Raw genomic sequence first — 21,210 nt, 5'->3', positions numbered from 1 at the left:
AATACTATGTGTAAAGATTTTTGAGGGCTTGAGTGGATGAATCTTTAGTGTATATACACTGCTGAAAGTGTTCATTGTTCATTTGTCAATGCAGCACTTTCCCTAAGAGCCAGCAAAATTGCATGTATTAAACGTTTCGGGTCTGTGTGCTCAGCTCTCCAGAGAATGTGGCACTGTTGGGTGTTTTATGGCAGAAAAAAATGAAAACAAGAATACAGCTGTCATATTTTGTGAAGGTAATAGAGATGTGCTGTGAAAAGTGTCTGTGTCTGTTAATATTAAGCAAATCTTTATTAAAAGAAAACAAACACTGACTGTTCTTACTCATTTGTGTACATACATACATAGGTTAAATTCACAACAATGAGCCATAGGAAAAGTCTGCAAATATGAACAGCAGAGACAATCAGACACAAGTTTAAATATTCATAAAGGCTGGCCACATGTACGCCTGTAGCAACTGATCTGAAACAAGTTTTATTTGATGAGGCTGATATATTCAGAGGTGGAGAAAATGTATGTTTATATTATGCCATATATATATATATATTATAGCAAAGAATCAGCCCCTTTAAAATAATCACATTTAGTTGCTTTACAGTCTGAAATGTAGACGGATAGTTTTTGTTTTATCCAGCTGCATTTTTTCAGTGCAACTTATAGCATCCTAGTGAAAGATGTAACACCAAAATGTCAAAATAAACAGACAGACAAAAAAAAAAAAAAAAACTGAATCACTGAGTTAAAAAAGGATCACCTCCTTGAGTAGTTTATATATATATATATATATATATATATATATATATATATATATATATATATATATATATATATATATATATATATATATATATATATATATATATATATATATATATATATATATATATATATATATATACCACCTTTGCTTTAATTACAGCCTTTAGTCTAATGGGTTCTGTCTCTACTAACTTTGCACATCTAGACTTTGCAGTATTTAATAAATCCTCTTTGCAGAACAGCTCAAGTTCAGTTTAATTTTAGTCTGGATTCTGACTAAGCCATGCAAGGACAGTCACATTTTTCTCCTTCAACCACTGTGATCAGTTTTGCTGTGTGCTTTATGTGCATTGATGATTTGTCAAAATTACCCCATGCTGTGATGAAGTCTGCGTTGGTTCTTTAAATGTAGTACAACACTGACATCTGCAGGAGATCTGTTGCACGTGTCGGCCTATACATGAGTAAAATATAGGATATGAAATATACCACATACCAGGCATTCATACACACATTAAGTTGGGCCAGATATTTATGGTAAATTATGAATTGGTTGTGAGTTTCACAATTGTCAGAGTGTACACAAGTAACGTGTTTCTATTAATTTATTAATTTATTTTATTTTTTATATTACTTAATGATTTATAGCCCAGCGAATACATTTTATTTAGGCTATTTATTTTTAGTTTTATTTGCATTGTTTTATAGTACAACCTACTTCATATTCGTAAATAAATAAAAACTCCACATTAAACTCTACACGTATAACTTATCATTTTTTTTTCTTCGAGTCAAGATTGTTATCTAATAACAGAATCGTCCCCCTTACTACATTAGTTTACACAACAAAGAGTAAGCATGCTTTAAGTGTGAGATCAGGCAGAAATAGTGTAGATCAGCTGAACACGGTCCGCGGGTGAGGTCAGGTGAGGTCAGGTGGGCGTCGCGCGCCGCCAGCAGGTGGAGCCGCGTCATTCAGCGTGAGCAGCGCTTCAGCACGAGCTCACACACAGGGGCTTCCATCAGGTTGACAGGCGAGGGAATAGTCGCAGTGACCGAAGCGCTTCAGTGCAGATGGGCACGGCGTTTTGCTGGGGACCAGTGCTATGACAAATGTAGATTTCGTTTTGCTCGCTTGAGAAAGAAGTTTGAAGTTTAAGAAAGTCCGAGCCTAGTTTATGGTGGAGGCTCTGCAGAGTTTCAGAGGAAGCAGGATGTACCATGAAGACGGCGCAAACTCTCTCAGACCACGATATGGATGTAAGTAGAGCGACTTCACTTCGTGTTAGTTATGAAATTACTCTATAAATATGAAACGAAATGAGTGTTAATTGAATTTGGACACTTGGTCAGCCAGAGTATCTGCAACAGTGATTTGACATCTGTCATCAGTGAAGTGGATGTTAGTTTGGTGCACATGTTCATGCATAATATTGGGGAAATGATTATTTCCTCAACAGTATGCACTACACATGTTAATATTATGCATATGCATGTGTGTGTGTGTATAAACAGTGATATTGATTATAACTGTTATGCAGATCTGGTTGCTGGTTTGTAGAAAGTTAAGCAAACAATGATAGATACGCAAAATGTAAAAAAAAAAAAAAAAATGTTATGTGTCTAAATCTATAATTTAACCTCCACTTATATTTCTGTCAAACCCACTTCCCATTTTTTAATCAAGAAGCCATGCTAATGTGCAAACTTCTGTGAGACAGTGCATGAGTACATGAGACATTATATTGTGTTTTGGGCCTTACAGATACACTCTTTACAACTATTAATCGTCTCTGCCCAGTGCTAAATACATGTTTTATCTCTGACATGTCCTTATATATTATGTTGCCTCAGAAATGTGTTTGTGTTTCTTTGCCATTAGATCTCTTGCAGTAGTCTGAGCAAAGAGGAGCTCCATGAGAGTTTTCTCCAGTTAAACATTACCTCTGCCCTTTGTAAAAGCACCTGACAGTCTGTACAGTGCAGATATTTGAGGAATTCTGTTGAAGGAGTTTATCTGTGCAGGTTTTATTGAACACACACATTGCACCACGCTGGTAAGACACTGTCTTACTGTGTTTATCTAGAATGATGAAGAATGTTTAAGATCCTGTCTGCATATAGCAGATGCTTAATTCTGATGTAAACTGCTGGTTGGTTGTGTATCAGAGCCTGCTAGTTTGAGTTTAACTCCACCGCATCAAATCAAGGTTGAGAGATGTACTTGCTAACTTTTTGCCAGCTCATTATATGGAGTTTACTTAACTCATGTCAACACTGGCACAGAGATCACATTCCAGCTAAACTGCTGACAAGGCCTGTGGTTCCACGTTGCTGATTTATATAGTGTTTACATGAGCCTGTTTTGTTATTGATTGCCTTTTTTATTCACAAAAAGCTGAATTTGGATATGGGAAAACACAATCTCATGCTTCACATATTGAATTTAACTCCTTAAGCTTTAAATAACTATGATGTGCTATGCTGAAGATACCCCACAAATAGTTGGAAGAAATTCTGCATCACAATTGATTCTCTTCCATCTTGAGGACTCTGACACACGTATTTTTAACACATCTTTTTAAAAACGGAAGTCATCTTGAAAGTAAGGATATGACATCATATGACTGAAATGCCCTACACTCACTGATCTATTATGGAGATATATAGGTCAGTGCCTACCCTGCGTCTTATTATCATATGAGGTAGCTGTGACCCATGTTGGTTTGAGAGATTGGAGACGAACAGACGTCCCCCTCACAGCCACTAGAAGTGTGGTGCGGTGGCTGACGCAGTTTACACTACCGTTCAAAATTTGGGGTTGTTAAGATGTTTTTGAAGGAAGTCTCTTATGCTGACCAAGGGTGCATTTAATTGATCGAAAATGCAATAAAAACAGTAAAATACGATTTAAATTTGAATTTTTTTTTTCTCTTTTTCATTTTTATGTATGTATATATATATATATATATATATATATATATATATATATATATATATATATAATTTATTATTTATTCAGCAGCCGTTAATCCAGTCTTTAGTATCACATCAAGAAACATTTCTTATTATCAGTGTTGAAAATATTTAAAGTTAAAAAAACAGCATTCGTTTGAAAATTGCCAAAAGGAAAAGTATCTACTGTCACTTTTGATCCATTTAATGCATCCTTTCTAATAAAAGACCCCAATTTGTTTGTATAGAAAATTGCTTCTGTTAATAATGTTCCCAAATCATTTCTTATCCAACAACAGGTAACTGAATCTACTCTACTGATCTTTCCTCAAGTGGCTGTTGCACTTTGCTTGTTTATAATATTTAAAACGCAGAAACACATTTATGAGAACCCACTTTTGTTGCCATGTTTTCCAAAAATTGAGTTTCATGTCTGTGGAACCGAATGAGGTGATAAGGCTGACCTACGTAATCAAACCCCACAGAGGTTAACTGGCAAGCCTGAGCCTGTGTGTCAGGGGGAGAAATTTGCAGTGCTGTTTGCCATTACAGAGTTGGATCTCATTTACTCGAACAAAGGCCAGCATGGGACTGTGTGTCAGCAAGCTTAATTATTACTAGATGAGTGAGGATTGTGAAAACACTTCGGTAGCTGGACACAGTCTTGTGCTCTGTCACATGTAGAAATGAGCTTCTCATTGCTTGTCGTAGCATCACAAGTTCTCTTCAGATTTCTGTTTAACTGCACTGGTCTTTGTTGTCATGCTGTTGCCTTTTTTCGTGTGAGAATGGATGTGACCTACTTCACCAAGAGTCATAATATAACAAGTGTTATTTTTGACTATTTTATTAAAGTTTCAGCTGGGGCTCAGCAGGCTGTGGAGATACACTGTATAATTCAGTCAGGGGATAAGTGATCGTATAATCAAATAACTTATTAAACCAAGTGATGTGAGTGCTGCTACATCTGCTACTGCCCTGTTTTCAAAATCAGTCATGAGTTCTGTGGTAAACGCTACAGATTGTAAAGTTCTTTCTAGATGGTGTTTTGATGGTGAGATGTGGTTGACAGTTGATCTGTAAGCACATCATGCTGTCGTGTTCAGTCACGGCATGTGGAACGAGGGCAGCACATCATCTGACACAACATCAGCTTTGCACAGCTTCACTAGCTTTCATTTTTAGCGGGGTCATTTCAAAACAGAAACTCATTCAAGATCTAGGCCTGGTTTTACCCAGGACTGCGCATGATTGTGTTGGTTGCATCATGTGATTGGTGAGTGTGTTTACAGTAAGAGGCAACAGCAGCTCCATGCCATTGAAATAAATGATTAAATAACAAGATAAAGTAAATGTCTAAAAAGTTATGCAGTTCACAAAATTCTGTAGATCATTATCAATATTAGCTCAGTTCAGTTTGACCATAATTCCATCACTCTGAATTTGTTTGTGTTGATTGCATTTGATAACATTTTCTTATTCATTATATTTGTTCAATCAACTATTATTGCTAGTTGGAACCAAGAGGATATGGTGTGTGTGTGTGATACAATGGTACATTTAAAAATGAAAGTTTTTGTATTAAATGAAATGTGACATCATGTGATATTTATTTGAAAGTATTGTAGCACAAACACACTCCATTCAAAATATTTGACAGAAATATACTACCATTCAAAAGTTTAGGCTCCGTAATTTTTGTAATTCATTTTATTCGGCATGAATGCTGAACTTTCAAAAGAAATCAAAGAATTGTAAAAAAAATAAAAAAAAAAATAAAAAAAAATAAAAGGTCACGGTTTCCACATATACATTTAGCAGCACAATTGATTTTCAACATTGTTCATAATAAATAAATGTTTCTTGGCCAGAAAATCAGCATATTAGAGTGATTTCTGAAAGATCATGTGACAATGCAGAAAAATGACATTATGGGAATTAACGGGAATTTACCGGAATAAACTGGAAATTTGCTAAATTGCAGGAACTGGGGACTTAAATGTAGTTGTGAAAAATTCTTGCAGCATAATCTTGGTTAAAACAACTTGATTTAATGAAATTTCAGTTTAATTTCTTCCCTACACGTTGCTCAGTAACTTGCACACTTACTGCAGGGCTATGGAGGCCACACCCCCTACATGCACTGTACTCTCCTCCATAACATGAACAAATCATTTCTTAAATCCTCCACACAAAATATCAAAATCTCCATCTTGGAAAGTATTGTTGTAAATTACATGAATATTACAAAAAAAAAAAAAAAACTGACTTGTGTAGTATACTTTCTAGTATACTGTGTGTAGTATACTTTGCAACTAAATCAGGCTATACTATTGTAAAAACAAAAAAAAAAAAAAAAAAAAAAAAAAAAATATATATATATATATATATATATATATATAAAATCTTGTAAAAAAAAAAATATATATATATATATATATATATATAAAATCTAAATATAAAAACACTGACTGAACTAACCATAGATTGGAACAAATATTTAGGTGAGATTATAATGAATCAGATGTCTAAAAATGACCCTCCCCCATACACACACTCTCCTCTAGTCACCTAAGAGGGGAATTCCCCTCCATTTTCTCTGAAGACACACTTGCTGCATTTGAGCCCAACGACTACATCAAGTTTTGATATTTTAAATGTATTTGATCTACAGGAATCAAGTTTAAAGGAGGGGGGGGGGGTGAAATGCTATTTCATGCATACTGAGTTTTTTACACTGTTAAAGAGTTGGTTTCCCATGCTAAACATGGACAAAGTTTCAAAAATTAAGTTGTACGTTTGAAGGAGTATTTCTTTTCCAAAAATACTCCTTCCGGTTTGTCACAAGTTTCGTAAAGTTTTTTTCGAGTTTGGCTCTGTGTGACGTTAGATGGAGCGGAATTTCCTTATATGGGTCCTAAGGCACTTCTGCCGGAAGAGTGTGCGCTCCCGTAGAGCACAGCACTGAGAGGCTGAGCACAGGCATTTCCTGATCAGAGCGAGAGCGAAAAGTCACAAAAGGAGTGTGTTTTTGGTTGCCAGGGCAAGGCTACCCTGCACAGATTACAAAAAAAAAAAAAAAACAGCATTAAGGGACCAGTGGATGGAGTTTATTTTTACAGAGCATCAACGGAGTTGTGCAAGTGTTTTTGTTTGTTTCCTGCATTTCGAAGATGCTTGTTTTACAAACAAGGCCCAGTTTGACGCAGGATTTGCACATCGTTTATTTCTTAAGGATGATGCAATCCCAACGAAAAAGGTGTTGGAACCGCAGGTGGTGAGTAAAACTGCTTCAAATATCTCTGTGTTGTTAACTTGCTATCGGCGCGTAAGCACATCAAGTAAACAACATGCGATGTTGGCATCAAACTGCACTTTCCACATGTACAGCTTAAAAAAAAAAAAAAGACGACATAAAGTGGAACTTAGTCATTTTCCAAACCCGCTAAGCAAATATACAGTTTCAGTACATACCACATAGAGACGTCATTGCTGATGCTGCTCTTGTTAAATTTCAGCCTCTGGATCTGATTCTGGATCATAAATATACGCTGAATCTGACTGTTAGCCATGGTTTGTTTTGGATGTTTTTTTCCTCACGGTAATGTCACAGCTTCCAAACGCTCTCAACGCAAAAGCCTACTGGCGCTCGTGATTCTTTAGCTCCGCCCACACGTCACGCCTCCAGCCGGTCGTGTTTTTCCAGGAAAAATCGGTACAGACTATCTTTCTCTTATGAATATAATAAAACTAAACCTTTTTTGGAGTTATGAAGGATGCAGTACTACTCTATACGTACTCAAGATTAACAGGATATTGAGTGAAAACGAGCATTTCACCCCCCCCCCTTTAACTAGTAAATACCAAAAAGTGTTTTTACAATAGATAGTTTGCCTGTAAAATCAAGATATAACAAAACTAAGCTATAAACAAGCTCAAGCTCTGATGCTCTTACTGCTAGCCAGTTTTACAGTACAGTTTGACTCCTAACCCTAAGGTGGTGGGTTTGAGTCTCGGGCCGGTGATACCACGACTGAGGTGACCTTGAGCCAGGCACCGAACCCCCAACTGCTCCCCGGGGCTGTATGTCACATCACTATTTGATAAAAAATACAGAACAAAACAGTAATATTGTGCAGTATTACAATTGAAAATAATGGTTTTCTGTTTTACATATTACACTTGCCGATGGACGGTGTTGGCGGTGTTAAAAGAAAGCATTCACTATAATAATAATAAATAAAAAAACCTCTGCAAGCACCGTTAATAAATGCCAATTTATAGTGTTTTTATTTTTTTTTAGAGTACTGACTTGTCATTTATTTAGGCTACGGTCATTTTGGAAGTTTTTATTTTATAAATGTTTCTTGTTTATATGGTTTTATCTTATTTAAACTTTGTGTAATTTATTTAGGCCTATTTTATTTTCTTATTCATTTTAATAACGTTCTAATATTGGCTAGGCAATAAACGTTCAATGTTTCTTATTTATCTAGGTCCACAGTTTGCAGATTTTCAGGCTTTTCAGCTTATACATGGGGGCATTTTTATTCGTTATATTAATAAAAGGTCTGTATTTAATATCTGTGAGCTTTTTTTTTTGTCCATTCAAGCAATTGACGCCAAATAGCCAATTGCCGGCAATTGCGAAAGTGAATGTATAATGCGCATGCATTTATAAGCTATTTAAAAATCGAGGAAGAGGGGAAAAGTGGACTCAAACACGGTGATACCGGTATTAGCGTTGTTGTTACATGTCGATTAACCGGTGGGAAATTTGCCTTACCACGGCAACACTATTACACACATATATAAATATATATATATATATATATATTTTTTTACAAGATTTTATATATATATATTTTATTTATATATATATATATATATATATATATATATATATTGAAATAGAATGTTTTTCTGTGATGCAAAGCTGAATTTTAAACATCATTACTTCAGTCTTCACTTCAGTGACAGTGCTTCTTCAGAAATCTTTCTAATATGCTGATTTATAATCTTACATTTTATAAACTGTTGTGCCAGTATTTTTCATTTTTTTTTCTTTATAAATTAATACTTTTATTCAATAAGGATGTGTTAAAGGGTTAGTTCAGCCAAAACCAGTCTTCTCTGATATTCTTCTTTACAAATCCTCGTTTTGTACTTATAATTAGTGACCATTGTTTTGTTTTGATCTCTCCACTGCGTTTCTGCGTTCGTCACTTTTGAACAGCGCAAGTGCAAAGCTGACCCCATAAGTCATTCCCCAAGAACTGCTTCGTCTAAAACTGTGAGCACAAGCTAGATTCAAATTATTAATTTTTTTAAATAACTCCAAATGAATTCGTCTGAAAGAAGAAAGTCATATACACCTAGGATGACTTCAGGGTGAGTAATTTATTAAAGCTTAATTTTCATTTTTGGCTGAACTAACCTTTAAAATTAATAAAAAGTAAAGACTTCTATTGTTAGAAAAGATTTCTATTTTGAATAAACACTGGTAAAAGCATCAAAGATTTCCCTCCAAAAATCCAAATGTCATTGTGTATTTTTTTACATGCATTTGAGCCTATGATCAAATTTTTTATATATATATATATATATATGTTTGTATGTGTTATACATTTTCCCAAATTTCCAATTAATTCCCACAAATTCCCCAAAATTCCCATATATTCCTGGTAAATATCAAATTTGCAGTATTGCCAAAATTCCCCAGACGAAGTTCCCATGGAAAATTACTGGAAATTTTCCAACCCTTTGCAACTCTAATTTGATCAAATAATCACAGCCTGGAGCATAAGAGAAAAATTTTAACAAATCCCAAACTGTTTCTCAGGACACCAGTGTGAACTTGAGGAATCCACATCCACTAAAATCACTTTGAAACCAGTTATTTAAAGGTCATTGCATTGCAAAAAAATGTGAGCAAAGTTAGTTCTATGAAAAACTTTCATTCCTCACGTGAATTAAGTGACAGTTAATGGCATGTCATCAAGTATTACTTTGGCCCAGTTACATCAAATGAAGACTGATCAACCACTTCTTGTGACAAGCTTAAGTGATATGCAAGAAGATGTCAGCTCTACTTAACCAGAAATAAAGTGAATGCCTTGAACTTGGCGGTGCTGTGAAGATGTAGGGGGCGGAGAGCTGATGTAGTAGCAATCACATAAAGGTCAATCACAAACGATTTTGTATGTAACAGTACTTGACAGCTGACAGCCGCTAGACGTGAAGGTGTTGCCATCTGATGCTTTCACGTCCCACTGACAGTGATGAAAGAGATGCTGATTCGTTTTTGCACGTGTGTACTGTATATTGTGTAAAATTCCTCAAGCATACACATGCATTCAGTGTTTTGTCTGGTTGATCTTATAGCTGTTTAAGTGTGGTGTGTTACAGATGAAAGAACTTTGAAACACTTTTTCCAGTTCATGCTGCTGAAAGCTGATTCCAGGGTGACTTTAAGTCAACATCTGTCTGAAACGCACAAAGACTGAAGGAAATATAATTAGAAGAGTTGAACTTGGCTACACGCTGTGATATTCATTCATTAACTTTAGTTAATGTTGACTGTGCTACAGTTAGCTGATTCACCAGGAGAGGAAAATGTCACGCTGAGCATTCTGATGTGTTATTCCACCACAAATGGAAAACTACCCTCTATTCTTGATATCTGGTGTTGCATTCCCCAACTGTCCTTTTCCTTTGTTTATGTTAATTGTTCCTTTGTTTCCTTTCAGCCATTGTGGACGATGAGAGGCTGTCGGCAGAAGAAATGGATGAGAGGAGGAGGCAGAATATTGCTTATGAATACCTTTGTCACCTAGAGGAAGCCAAACAGTGAGTAGAAGTGCATACATTTCAAAGAAATGGCTCATATGGACTATTCTCCTAAAAAAGGTTGAGGACCTTTTTTTTTCTTATGGACAGAGGTAATCCTGCCTAGCATGGCTGTGCTCACAGTGTGATAACTTATCATTATTTGTGATACTGTAGTCTATTTGTGATTAGTCGGTATTATTTTAACCAGGATGGCAAAATAAATATACTTACAAACCTTTCACAGGAAGGTGAAAATCCTGCAGCGATCCTGTTCCGTGTGCAGCTCATAAGTGTATTTTAGAGCCATTGTGTATCAGGAGAATACGCCACAACAATAGTAATAATAACAATGATAATAAAAAAGTAATTAATTCCAGCTTTCACATGATCCTAAAGAAATCATTCTAATATGCTGTGCAAGAAATATTTTTCTATTTTCAATGTCAAAAACAGTTGTGCTGCTTGATATTTTTGTGGAAACAGTGATGCATTTTTTTATTTATTTTTTTGCAGGATCTTTGATAAATAAAACTTTCAAATGAACAGTATTTATTTGAAATCTTTTGTAACATTGTAAAGGTCTTTATTATCAATTTTGATTAATTGTGTCCTTGGTGAATAAAAGTATTTATTTCTTTAAAAAAATAGTATTTACCCCAAACACTTGAATGGTAGTGTTTGTTCAGGTTAAGAACCAGGCATATCGCGTGCATGGCTTCAACATTTCCAGTTGTGAGGGCTGGGTCTGGTTTCGCTGCTGAGACGCAGAGAGTTGTTAAATGCATTGGCAGTCATTTGTATCACTGGGAACTTGACCCAAATCTGATGAAAGCATGAAAGAAGCTGAGGGAGTATTGCAGTGAGCATTGTTCTAAGATGAGGACATTTTTTTTTAGATCTCAACATAATAGTTTAAAATTCTGCACGGTTCATTTGATGACACAGATCAAAGAGTGCAAGTTAATGAAGCAGTTGTTAGTTACACATCCTAGCTTTCCTGGCAGCGCAGACTTGGTCATGGCTTAGTTGCAAAGCCTCTGTTCTGGGAATCCTGTCTTGTCGGAACAGGATTATAAGACTGGTCACTAATCTGCTTGTTAGCAAGGTAACATATCATCCTTATGTTCCACTTAGAAGTCAAGAGTCACCAGTAGAGGCTAATTATCTGACGCTCAGCATCAAAACAGGCGATTACTGTAGTGTTTTTTTGTAAAACCTACAATACCAGTAAAGAGCTTGCTTGCAGAGTTACCAAAATAAGGGAAACATCGTTACTGAGATGTTACTAGACTTCATTACACGTGGTGGCAATGTTAGGTTTTGAAATCCACTTAGTAAAATATTTTCATTTTTTTTTTTATGACCACGTTTGCTGTCATCCATTTAAATGTAATTAAATATAATAAATCAATTAATTTCCACTGAGCATATTTAATAAAATGATTTCTGAAGGTTTATGTGACACTGAAAACTGGAGTCGTGGCTGCTGAAAACTCACCTCTGCCATTACAGTGCTAAATTACATTAAAAAAGATATTCAAATACAAAATAGTAGGTTTCCTGTTATTACTGTATTTTTGATCTAATAAATGCATCATTTGTTCAACTGTGTATTAACTCCAGATCTATTGGACTGTTGTTGCAGCTGACAAGTGGCAAACATACTTACACAATAATCCCACCCCCCTTTTCCAGTACTGTGACTGGGAAACTTTGTACCTGCTGACTTAAACAAACACAGCATGTTATTTTAGATTGGGGGACCTAGTTGTGAAACATTTCTGATTTTGTCATTGTGTGATTCCCTAAACCTCATTAGTCATAAGATTTATTATTTTACATCATTTGTAAATAAAATGTCTATTATACATGATTTAAGGGTATTTTGGTCTAGATATTAATTAGACTTTATAGTACTGTTTCTGTTTTAGGAGCTTATATTTCTCATTTCCTGAGTCGAGATAAAATACTTTTTTTCTCTCCTTTCTTGGTAGTACTGTTGCTACTTGTCTACTTTGTCTGCCAAGTACGGAAAATGGGTAATCATGCGTCTTAATATAAAAACAAGGCAAATTCAGTGTTAACATCAAGTTATGATGTTATCATTGTACATAGTTTTTTTTTAATTCAATATGCAAAGTTGTTTTATGCAAGTCATTCAACTCTGGTTGTCTTAATGCCTCTGGCTAACTATTTCTGTGTTGCTGACAGGCATACACGTACATCCTAATGAATGGAGAATGACGTAACTTTCCAAAACTGGTTTGTCAACATTATGTTTCAATAATATACAGTACTGCTCAAAAGTTTGGGGTCAGGACTAAATGTTGTTCTTTTGAAAACTCTATTCATCAAAGAATCCCCCCAGAAAATGCATGAGAGTTTCCACAAAACAACACAACTGTTCTTGTCATTGATAATAAGAAATGTTTCTTGAGCAGCAAATCAGCATATTAGAATGATTTCTGAAGGATCATGTGACACTGAAGGCTGGAGTAATGATGCTGAAATGACAGCTTTGCCAAAATATATTAAAATTATAATAATTATAATTTACCTTAAAACAGTTTTTACTGTATTTTAGATCAAATAAATGAGGGTTTGGTATGCATAAGAGCTTAATAGCATAATTATGCACAAATGCCTAATTTTCAACAAATGGTCTTTAAAACCTTCATGATAATTCATAATTAATAATATGCCCCATCGAGTGTTAGGTTTAAGTGTGGACCTTCATGCTCAGCTTTTTTTATTTATTTTTTTACCAAAAAATGTACGTTTCTGTTTTATTCAAAATTTACAAATTCCAACAAACTTGCCAACTTCTAAAATAGTAATGTCTTCTTGTGAGATCAGGCTGGTCTGTTTTCTCTCACTTATAATGTTTCTGCTGTACACCAAATGCTTCCAGCTGCCCTGTCACCCCCTCAGTAGGCAGCACACAGACCCTGTTTAGTGCAGGTCATGGTTTTCTATTCAGTAGCATGTCAGACACATACAGTCAGATAAATAGGTGAAAAGTGATAAAATAGGATGTTGACCTCTGTGCCTCAGTCCTGTTCAGTAAACTGCCAGATCAAATAGATATTTGCGGTCCACTGCTGTGTTCTTTCCCCAACTGAAGGAATACTATCCCACAGTGTGTTCCCTCTGTGCAGTTTTGCTGTCAGAACACTCATCTAAAGACCAATAATGCTGTTTTTTGTATGCACACAGTACAAAACTGTTGAAGTAACGTACTAGTCAAAGCTGTTTATTATGAGTCATAGTCAGTGTAGAGTAGAGCTTTGAATGTTTTTTTACAGTTTAAACCCCTGCAGCTTAACAATCACAGGAAAGGGTTGCTTGAGGGCTGTAAACAGTCAGATGTCTCATAGACAGTGTTCCAGATGGCTGCAGTCTTGGTAGAGATAAGGGAGAACAGGGAGAGGTGTACACAGCAGCCGAATACTACTCTTCTGATCGGGTCTGCCACATATCTTGATACAGCAACACTCCTTTTCATCGTAAAAGGTGCAATGCATTTTAATCCCATTAAAGGGATGGTTCACCCAAAAATGAAATCATTTGCTCACCTTCATGCCATTCCAAACCTGTATGAGTTTCTTTCTTCTGTGCAACACAAAAGAAGATATTTTGAAGAACGTGGGTAACCAAACAGCTTCGGTTCTCATTTTATGGATCAAAAAATATAATGGAATTCAATGGGGACCAAACATGTCGGGTTACAAATGTTTCTCCATATATCTTCTTTTGTGACTTAAAGTTTTGTGCCAAAATATAACGAATATTATTTTTGACTAATACATCAAATGAACTCTTGATGAACTAAAGTAAAACCATTTGTGATCCACCTCACAATGGTGTAGTAGATGTTTTACTATTACCACAATGGCTGGAGGGGTTTAAAATGCTTGAAATTGACCTAAAATTTCCCCTGTCAGTTGCCTTTTGTGTCACAGCTCAATAATGGATATTATAATTTGTCATGGGTGACAAAGTGTGCTGCAAGTAGGCCATTTCTGTAGTGAAAATGGTTAATAGTGGTAATGATCAGCTGAAAAATGGATTGATCCTACATCAGTGCTGTTCATATGAAGTTTAAGACCAAAGTCAGTTTTAGCCTCTTTTACAGACAGCTGTTTCTCATATGAAAGGCCATTTATTATTGTTTGACCGAATATACAGTAGTATACATGAAGACTTGATACTGAAACTGTATGTCACATTGTTGGTTAGATATCAGTGATGTGATCTCATGCACCAGTGTGATGTAATTTAGAGGCACATTCAGAGGCATATGGGCTGTGTTGAAACAAAGCCGGTTTTGTGGGAGACTGGGGAATTGCTGACACATGTCTGGGCAGAGTGTTTTCTTTGCCATTGTGATTTCATCTATGTTGTCTTTAATTAAATCAACCTTAAGAGTTGGATGGACATGCAAGGAATGCCATCTGATGTCCCATTAGAAAGAATTGCCAGTCACCTCACCTGTGACCTCCAGAATTGACCAGCTCTGAACTCATTTCTGTAGGAATGAAGTGACTTGACAAATAATTAACCAAAGGTTCGCAAAAATGTTGCATATTGACATTTTAACTGATTCACTTAACTCTACATAGTTTTAACTTTCTTCAGTGTATTAGCCTAATGTTTCTAACCAGATCTGTCCGTTCTAACACTGATTATAGACATTTTTACTTAAGCATAGATAACCCATAAATTCGCAAAACAGATGAATTACAGATAATTGATCTTTTTAAATGGAGCTGAAGGCAGCTGGTCACCGACTAGCAACCAGTTGGGAATATTGTTTGTTGTAATGGTGAATCCAGGTGAATTTCACTGATTCAGTGATCTGGAAAACTGAGTAGTGAAGTGACTGCATGTATGTCAAGACTGCAGGTTAATAAACTAGTCCATAATTGTTTAATAAACTATGATTTTCAGCTTTTATCGCACATTAAAACCTTAGAAATTATTCTAAAATTATTGATTGTAACTTCTTTTGGAAGGAAACCAAATATAGAATATACATGTATATGTTTCTTATTCTTACCAAGGCTGCATTTATTAAATCAATTTTTTTATTTTTTTAATAGAAGATAAGATAAAATGTTTTTCATACTTGTGGAGGCATAGTTACATTTTCAACAGTCGTTACTCCAGTCTTCAGTGTCACATGATTCTTCAGAAATCCTTTTAATATGCTCAAGAAACATTTTCAGTCAACGTTGTAAACAGTTGAGCTTAATATTCCTGTGGAAATCATGACTTTTCTGTAGGGTTATTTGATTCATAGAAAGTTGTAAAGAACAATATATATTTGGGAAAAAAATAAATATTTTGCGAAAAGTTTAAGCCTTAATGTCACTTTTGATGTTTTTTTATAACATAAAATATGAGTTCAGTTTTTGTGGTGAGGCTTGTGATGCATGTGTTTTGTTTACAACAGAAAAAACAGCATTCCTTAGCTTTTTCCCTGATGGCAAAGAGTGGCAATATGTTTAGAGATTTTTTTGCAGTTTTTTCTGTGTAGACTCATGGGTTGAAGGCTGACTGTAGTACTAGCTTAACCTTGATTTTAACCATTTATGTCAGAAAAGCCAATATTGAACATTTGGCATTAACCCCTGATGTTCTTTCACATTTTGGCTCATGTTCTTTATTCCAAGTTTTTAATGTGACTGTTAAAGCATAAGGGTTTTCCTAAAAATAAGAGAATATCACAAACAGGCAGTGGTCCTCGTGATTTGACTTTTTTGGGGGAATTGAGATTTAATCATTTGGGTGTGCTTTAGGAACTCTTACATCTGAAATAAGTGAATAATAAAGTATTGCTGTTATGGGTCGACAGAGACGTGAAGCGAGCGGATCCATGTGCATGCTTTTATTAAGAGACGTGGTCATAACAGGCATGGGTCAAACAATGGCTAACAGGTATATTGAGGATAATACACAAGAGTAGTCCAGTGTATGGGCATGGTCAATCTCCAGGGACCAATGTCCAAACAAGGTAATCCAAAGGGTTAATCCGAAACACAGGCAACAGTCCAGGCGAGGGGTAAACAGTATTTCAAGAGGGGCAATACAAAGACAGGCAAGATATCCAAAACCACAACTAGACTAAACACACCAAGACTAGAAACTAGGCAAATTCAGGATGGCTCTCTAATGTTGCTATCACAGACCAGCGAAACAACAATACACGGCCACTTGAGCAGGATCTGAGTAGGTGTTATATAGTGTGTGTAATAGCATTCAGGTGAGCGTGTGATAGGTTACATCTGTGTGCAATCAGTGCAGTGGATGATGGGAAATGCAGTCCAGGGTGATGTGTAACAGTCTGTGTGGTGTGAGAGTCCATGTGGTGGAAAATGACCTCTTGTGGTGAACAAACAGAAGTTCATAGACCAGATTTGTGACAATTGCAGTGTATCGAAAAGACAAGCTATGATCATTTTTAGGAGGCTGTGTGAGATCTCAACCATTCATCTACTAAAGTGAAGAACCAGTGAACTGCAGACTGGTATAAATTGTTTATAAGCTACATTTCGCTTCTTTAACGAGTTTTTATGATACCGAGAGAGAGAATTGTTGATGCCCATAGGCATAATGGTGCTTTCAAACTTTTCCCTACATGGTATAAAGTGTTTATTAATTGATTATGTGCTCTTCCTCTTCTGTAATTCATTTAAAGGTTTAACTTGTTAGCACACTTGTTTTTTTCAGAAGAAATCTCTGGGTAGATGTATATTCAATAATGCACCAAAACATACAGTATATAAATGCATATTAAAACATGTTGATATCATTAGAAAGTATTGGTTTTATGCTGTAGTAAAATACCTACCATTTGTAACATTTAACATTTGATATCAGTTTATTAAACGGTTAGTTCACACAAAAATGAAAATTAAGCTGCGTTTTACTCACCCCCGAGGCATCCTATGTGTATATTGACATTCCTTTTTTCAGATGAATCCAGTCAGAGTTATATCAAAAAAATTATTCAAGCTCAATTTGCACTCAGCGGGTGTTGCAGTGCATCAGTCCAAAAGAAGTCAAATAAAAAGCGCCCTTTTTATAAAAAAAAGTGTCTCACACGGCTCCGGGGGGTGAACAAAGGCCTCCTTTAGCAAATCGATGCATTTTTGTAAGAAAAATAATCGTTATGCAAAACGTAATAATTACTTTAATCTTGCTTGCACTCACTGCTGTACACGGAAGCAGTTCCAGGGCAATAGTATATGTTTTGCTTGTGTGAGGAGCTAATACTTGAATCTTTTGGTTTCAGATGGATTGAGGCCTGTCTGGAAGAGCAGCTGCCTCCTACCACAGAACTGGAGAACGGCTTGAGGAATGGTGTCTACCTTGGCAAACTGGCTAACTTTTTTGCTCCCCAATTGGTGTCAGTGAAGAAGATTTATGACAGGGATCAATCTCGTTATAAGGTACTGATTTTCAGATTTAGTTTTTTTGCCTTTTTTTTTTATTGGTTTTTAGCAACTCTTTATCTCAGCACAAAAATAATGTGTTACCCGCTCCTAAAAAGTAAATTTGGAAAGTCACACCTGTTAGTAAATACAAAAAGTATGGTCACACTTTATTTTAGGGTCCAATTCTCACTATTAACTAACCATTAACTATGACTTTTGCCTCAATTAACTTCTTATTTGCTGCTTATTAATAGTTTATAAGGTAGTTGTTAAGTTTAGGGTATTGGGTAGGATTAGGGATGTCATGCATCATATGTACTTTATAAGCACTAATAAACAGCCAATATGTTAATAATAGACATGCTAATAAGCAACTAGCTATTGGTGTGAATTGGACCCTATACAAAAGTGTTACCAAAAGTATTAATAATAGGTGTGTAAACAAAGCCAGTATGCCATAGTGCCACAGTCAAGATGTGCCTTTCCTTAATGCAACACAGACATCCTCACTTCCCAAAAGTCTCATTGCCGTTGGAGGAGAAATAGTAGAGCGGGAATTCACTGAGACTGAATTGTGCCCAATGATAGTGATGTTTATTTGCACATGCTATCAGGATGGATTTAGTAGCTGATTTAGGAATGTAGGAATTCATGTCAGTGTTAATTTTGACACAAAATTTTAATTTAGTTTTAGTCTTAGTCTTTTGACTATAATTCTTTTTAGTTTTAGTCAAGTTTTAGTCATCTGATTTGTTTTAATTTTAGTCTTATTTTAGTCGACTAAAATTGTTTGGTATTTTAGTCGACTAAAATAAGACTAAAATCAATAACAGATTTACTAGACAATTTTAACCAAATTATATAAAACACAAATTCAACTTTATTTCAACACAACTGTGTCTTTATTTCGATTCAAAAGCTTTTATGCAGCAACAAACACTGTCATGATAATGTAAACAATAACTAGCTGCCAACTGACCATCAATAAAAGAAAAATAAAGTTAGGTCCAGGACCTTAAAGCTTACAGCTGAGCTGAACAATAAGTGCATACATTTAAAGTAAATATTTAATAAGTTGGGTGGATAAAAAAAGTAACAAGATTTTATAAGGTATTCATTTGTCTAGCAATATTGTATGTTTTAAATACTACAATATTACTAGATTAGTATGTATAATGATAGGATGTGAACATTCACGTTTCACATGACTAATATAGAAATATTTGTGATATTGTCAACAAGTAGAACATTATAAAGTATACTAAACATTAGTATTAATCAAATGTATGTATCATAATAATACGTATTAGTATTGTGCTCTCATCTAACTTGAAGAAGGGGCTATATTACAGTACTTTTCAGTTCGTAATATTTAATGCTACAACATCTACGCACTGCAGTCTTCCAATTTTGCTTAGCTCGATAAACAAAAGAACATCGTTGTGAAATTACATTTGAGAAAATGTCCGGGTGGCTCGTCTGTAAATGTCTTTTAAAATTGGTTGTGTTCTTGCCACGAATGAGCGCTCTGCGTGCTTTACACTTTGTTTTGTTTTGTTCGTCGTCAAACGTGAAGTGAGCTGTGGACATTTTGTCGCTCTTTTAGACATCACCTCTTCGAATGCCGTCTTCCCGGGAGCTCATTTAAAAACTGAAATCCTTCGCTTCACGTCTCAATAAGTCAGGCTCGGATTGGTTCTCTTCTCTCATGCAGTCTCGCCTGTTCAGTTTTGCCGGTTCTTTTGTTAATTCCTCGCATCTCTCCCGTCTGCTGATTTGATTTTCGTCACAGTCTATTTTCGTCTCGTCCTTTATTCGTTGACGATAATGTCAATCAATTTAGTCATAGTTTTAGTCTCCATCTGTGCCTTCTTTTTTAGTTTTCGTTTCGTTTTCGTCCGCAAAAATATATTTGTGACGAAAATAATGACGAAAATATTTAGTCAACGAAATTAACACTGATTCATGTATTTATTTTGTTTTGTACTTTCTCCAGCACTCAGGACTTCATTTCAGACACACAGATAACACTGTGCAGTGGCTCAGAGCCATGGAGTCCGTTGGTTTGCCCAAGGTGAGGCCCAAATACACTCTTTTAAAGAAACACACACACTGACATGTCTTTGCCATCTTCTCTCTTTGAAGATAACATAAGATGCATTTTATTAGACTTACACTGAAATGAGTTAGTGGAATGAATCAGACAAAACAAAACTGTCCTGTACATGTTGTGTGCCAGTCTGTCAGTTTGGATGGGTGAATGGCTAGTTAATTTTCCATTGTTATAAAATGAATGCATAAAGGATTTTATTGATTATTTTCTACTTAAATTTGTAATGGCCCTGTCAATCATTTTGACTGAGTTTGTCTCTCTTTCACTCATGGGCAGAAAAACTAAAGCTTCCTCCGACCTAGTGCAATGTTTAGTGCAATATTCAAAGCCACAGAAGCAAAAGGGCATCATGTTTAGATGCACTATTAATTAAAATATGTGCACTGTCACACACCCACATGTGCTTACTGAATGTTTAATTTCAACATCATTATTAGGGAGTTGGATTGCTCTTTGCTGCTGTGAGAAGATTTGGCACTAGATTTTGAAAATTGCTACAAGGATTTGCTAGCAAGTCAGGTCAGGTATTGATGTTGTGTGATGGAGTCTGATTCACACTTGCTGTTCAGTTTATCCTGAAGGTGTTCAGTGGGGTTCAGGAGGCCTGTTCAGACTTAGTAAATCATTTCTGTATGGAACTGTATGGACCGATCCTCCAAAACTGTTGCAAATAAAGTTGGTAGCACATAATTCTCTAGAACATCATTGGCATTGTGTGTTGTATCAATATGGTTTGTCTGTGGAATATGAAAGAAGATATTTTAGCAATTCAATCAACAATAGAGCCCATTGAATTTCATTGTATGGACCAAAAAAACAAAACAAAACAACAACAGACTAATAAAATATGTTCCACTGAAAAAAAAAAAGGTAATAGAGGTTTGGAACAACAATAGGTTGAGTAAATAATGACAGAATATTAATTTTTTTGTTAACTATGCATTTAGGGGTCTAGAAGGTGCCCACATTTGTTTAATTCATAAACCTGTACAAAAGTTTAGGATCAGCCATTTTTTTTTTTTCGGTCAGTTATTTGTTTAGTTATTTTTATTTATTTTTTGTAAAGAAATTAACACGTTTACTCAGCAAAGACACATTACATTGAAAAGG

The 21,210-nt window shown here is 35.4% G+C and overlaps 1 protein-coding gene across 1 annotated transcript in view; it reads left to right on the top strand.

Moving 5' to 3' along the window:
- Positions 1-1,697: 1,697 nt before the first annotated feature.
- The window catches only part of LOC113091256 (ras GTPase-activating-like protein IQGAP1), a 49,916-nt gene continuing 30,403 nt past the window's right edge, over positions 1,698-21,210 (top strand). The window contains exons 1-4 of the mRNA XM_026256663.1: positions 1,698-2,022; positions 10,467-10,566; positions 17,846-18,002; positions 19,984-20,061. Coding sequence (XP_026112448.1) covers positions 1,941-2,022; positions 10,467-10,566; positions 17,846-18,002; positions 19,984-20,061 — 417 coding nt within the window. The 5' untranslated portion in view covers positions 1,698-1,940. The remainder of the gene's footprint in view (positions 2,023-10,466; positions 10,567-17,845; positions 18,003-19,983; positions 20,062-21,210) is intronic.

The sequence above is a fragment of the Carassius auratus genome, unplaced genomic scaffold (genome assembly GCF_003368295.1).
Source record: "Carassius auratus strain Wakin unplaced genomic scaffold, ASM336829v1 scaf_tig00214150, whole genome shotgun sequence".
NCBI classification, from domain to species: domain Eukaryota; kingdom Metazoa; phylum Chordata; class Actinopteri; order Cypriniformes; family Cyprinidae; genus Carassius; species Carassius auratus.
Note: the sequence above shows the minus strand (reverse complement) of the source record. Positions and strands in the feature narration are given on the sequence as shown.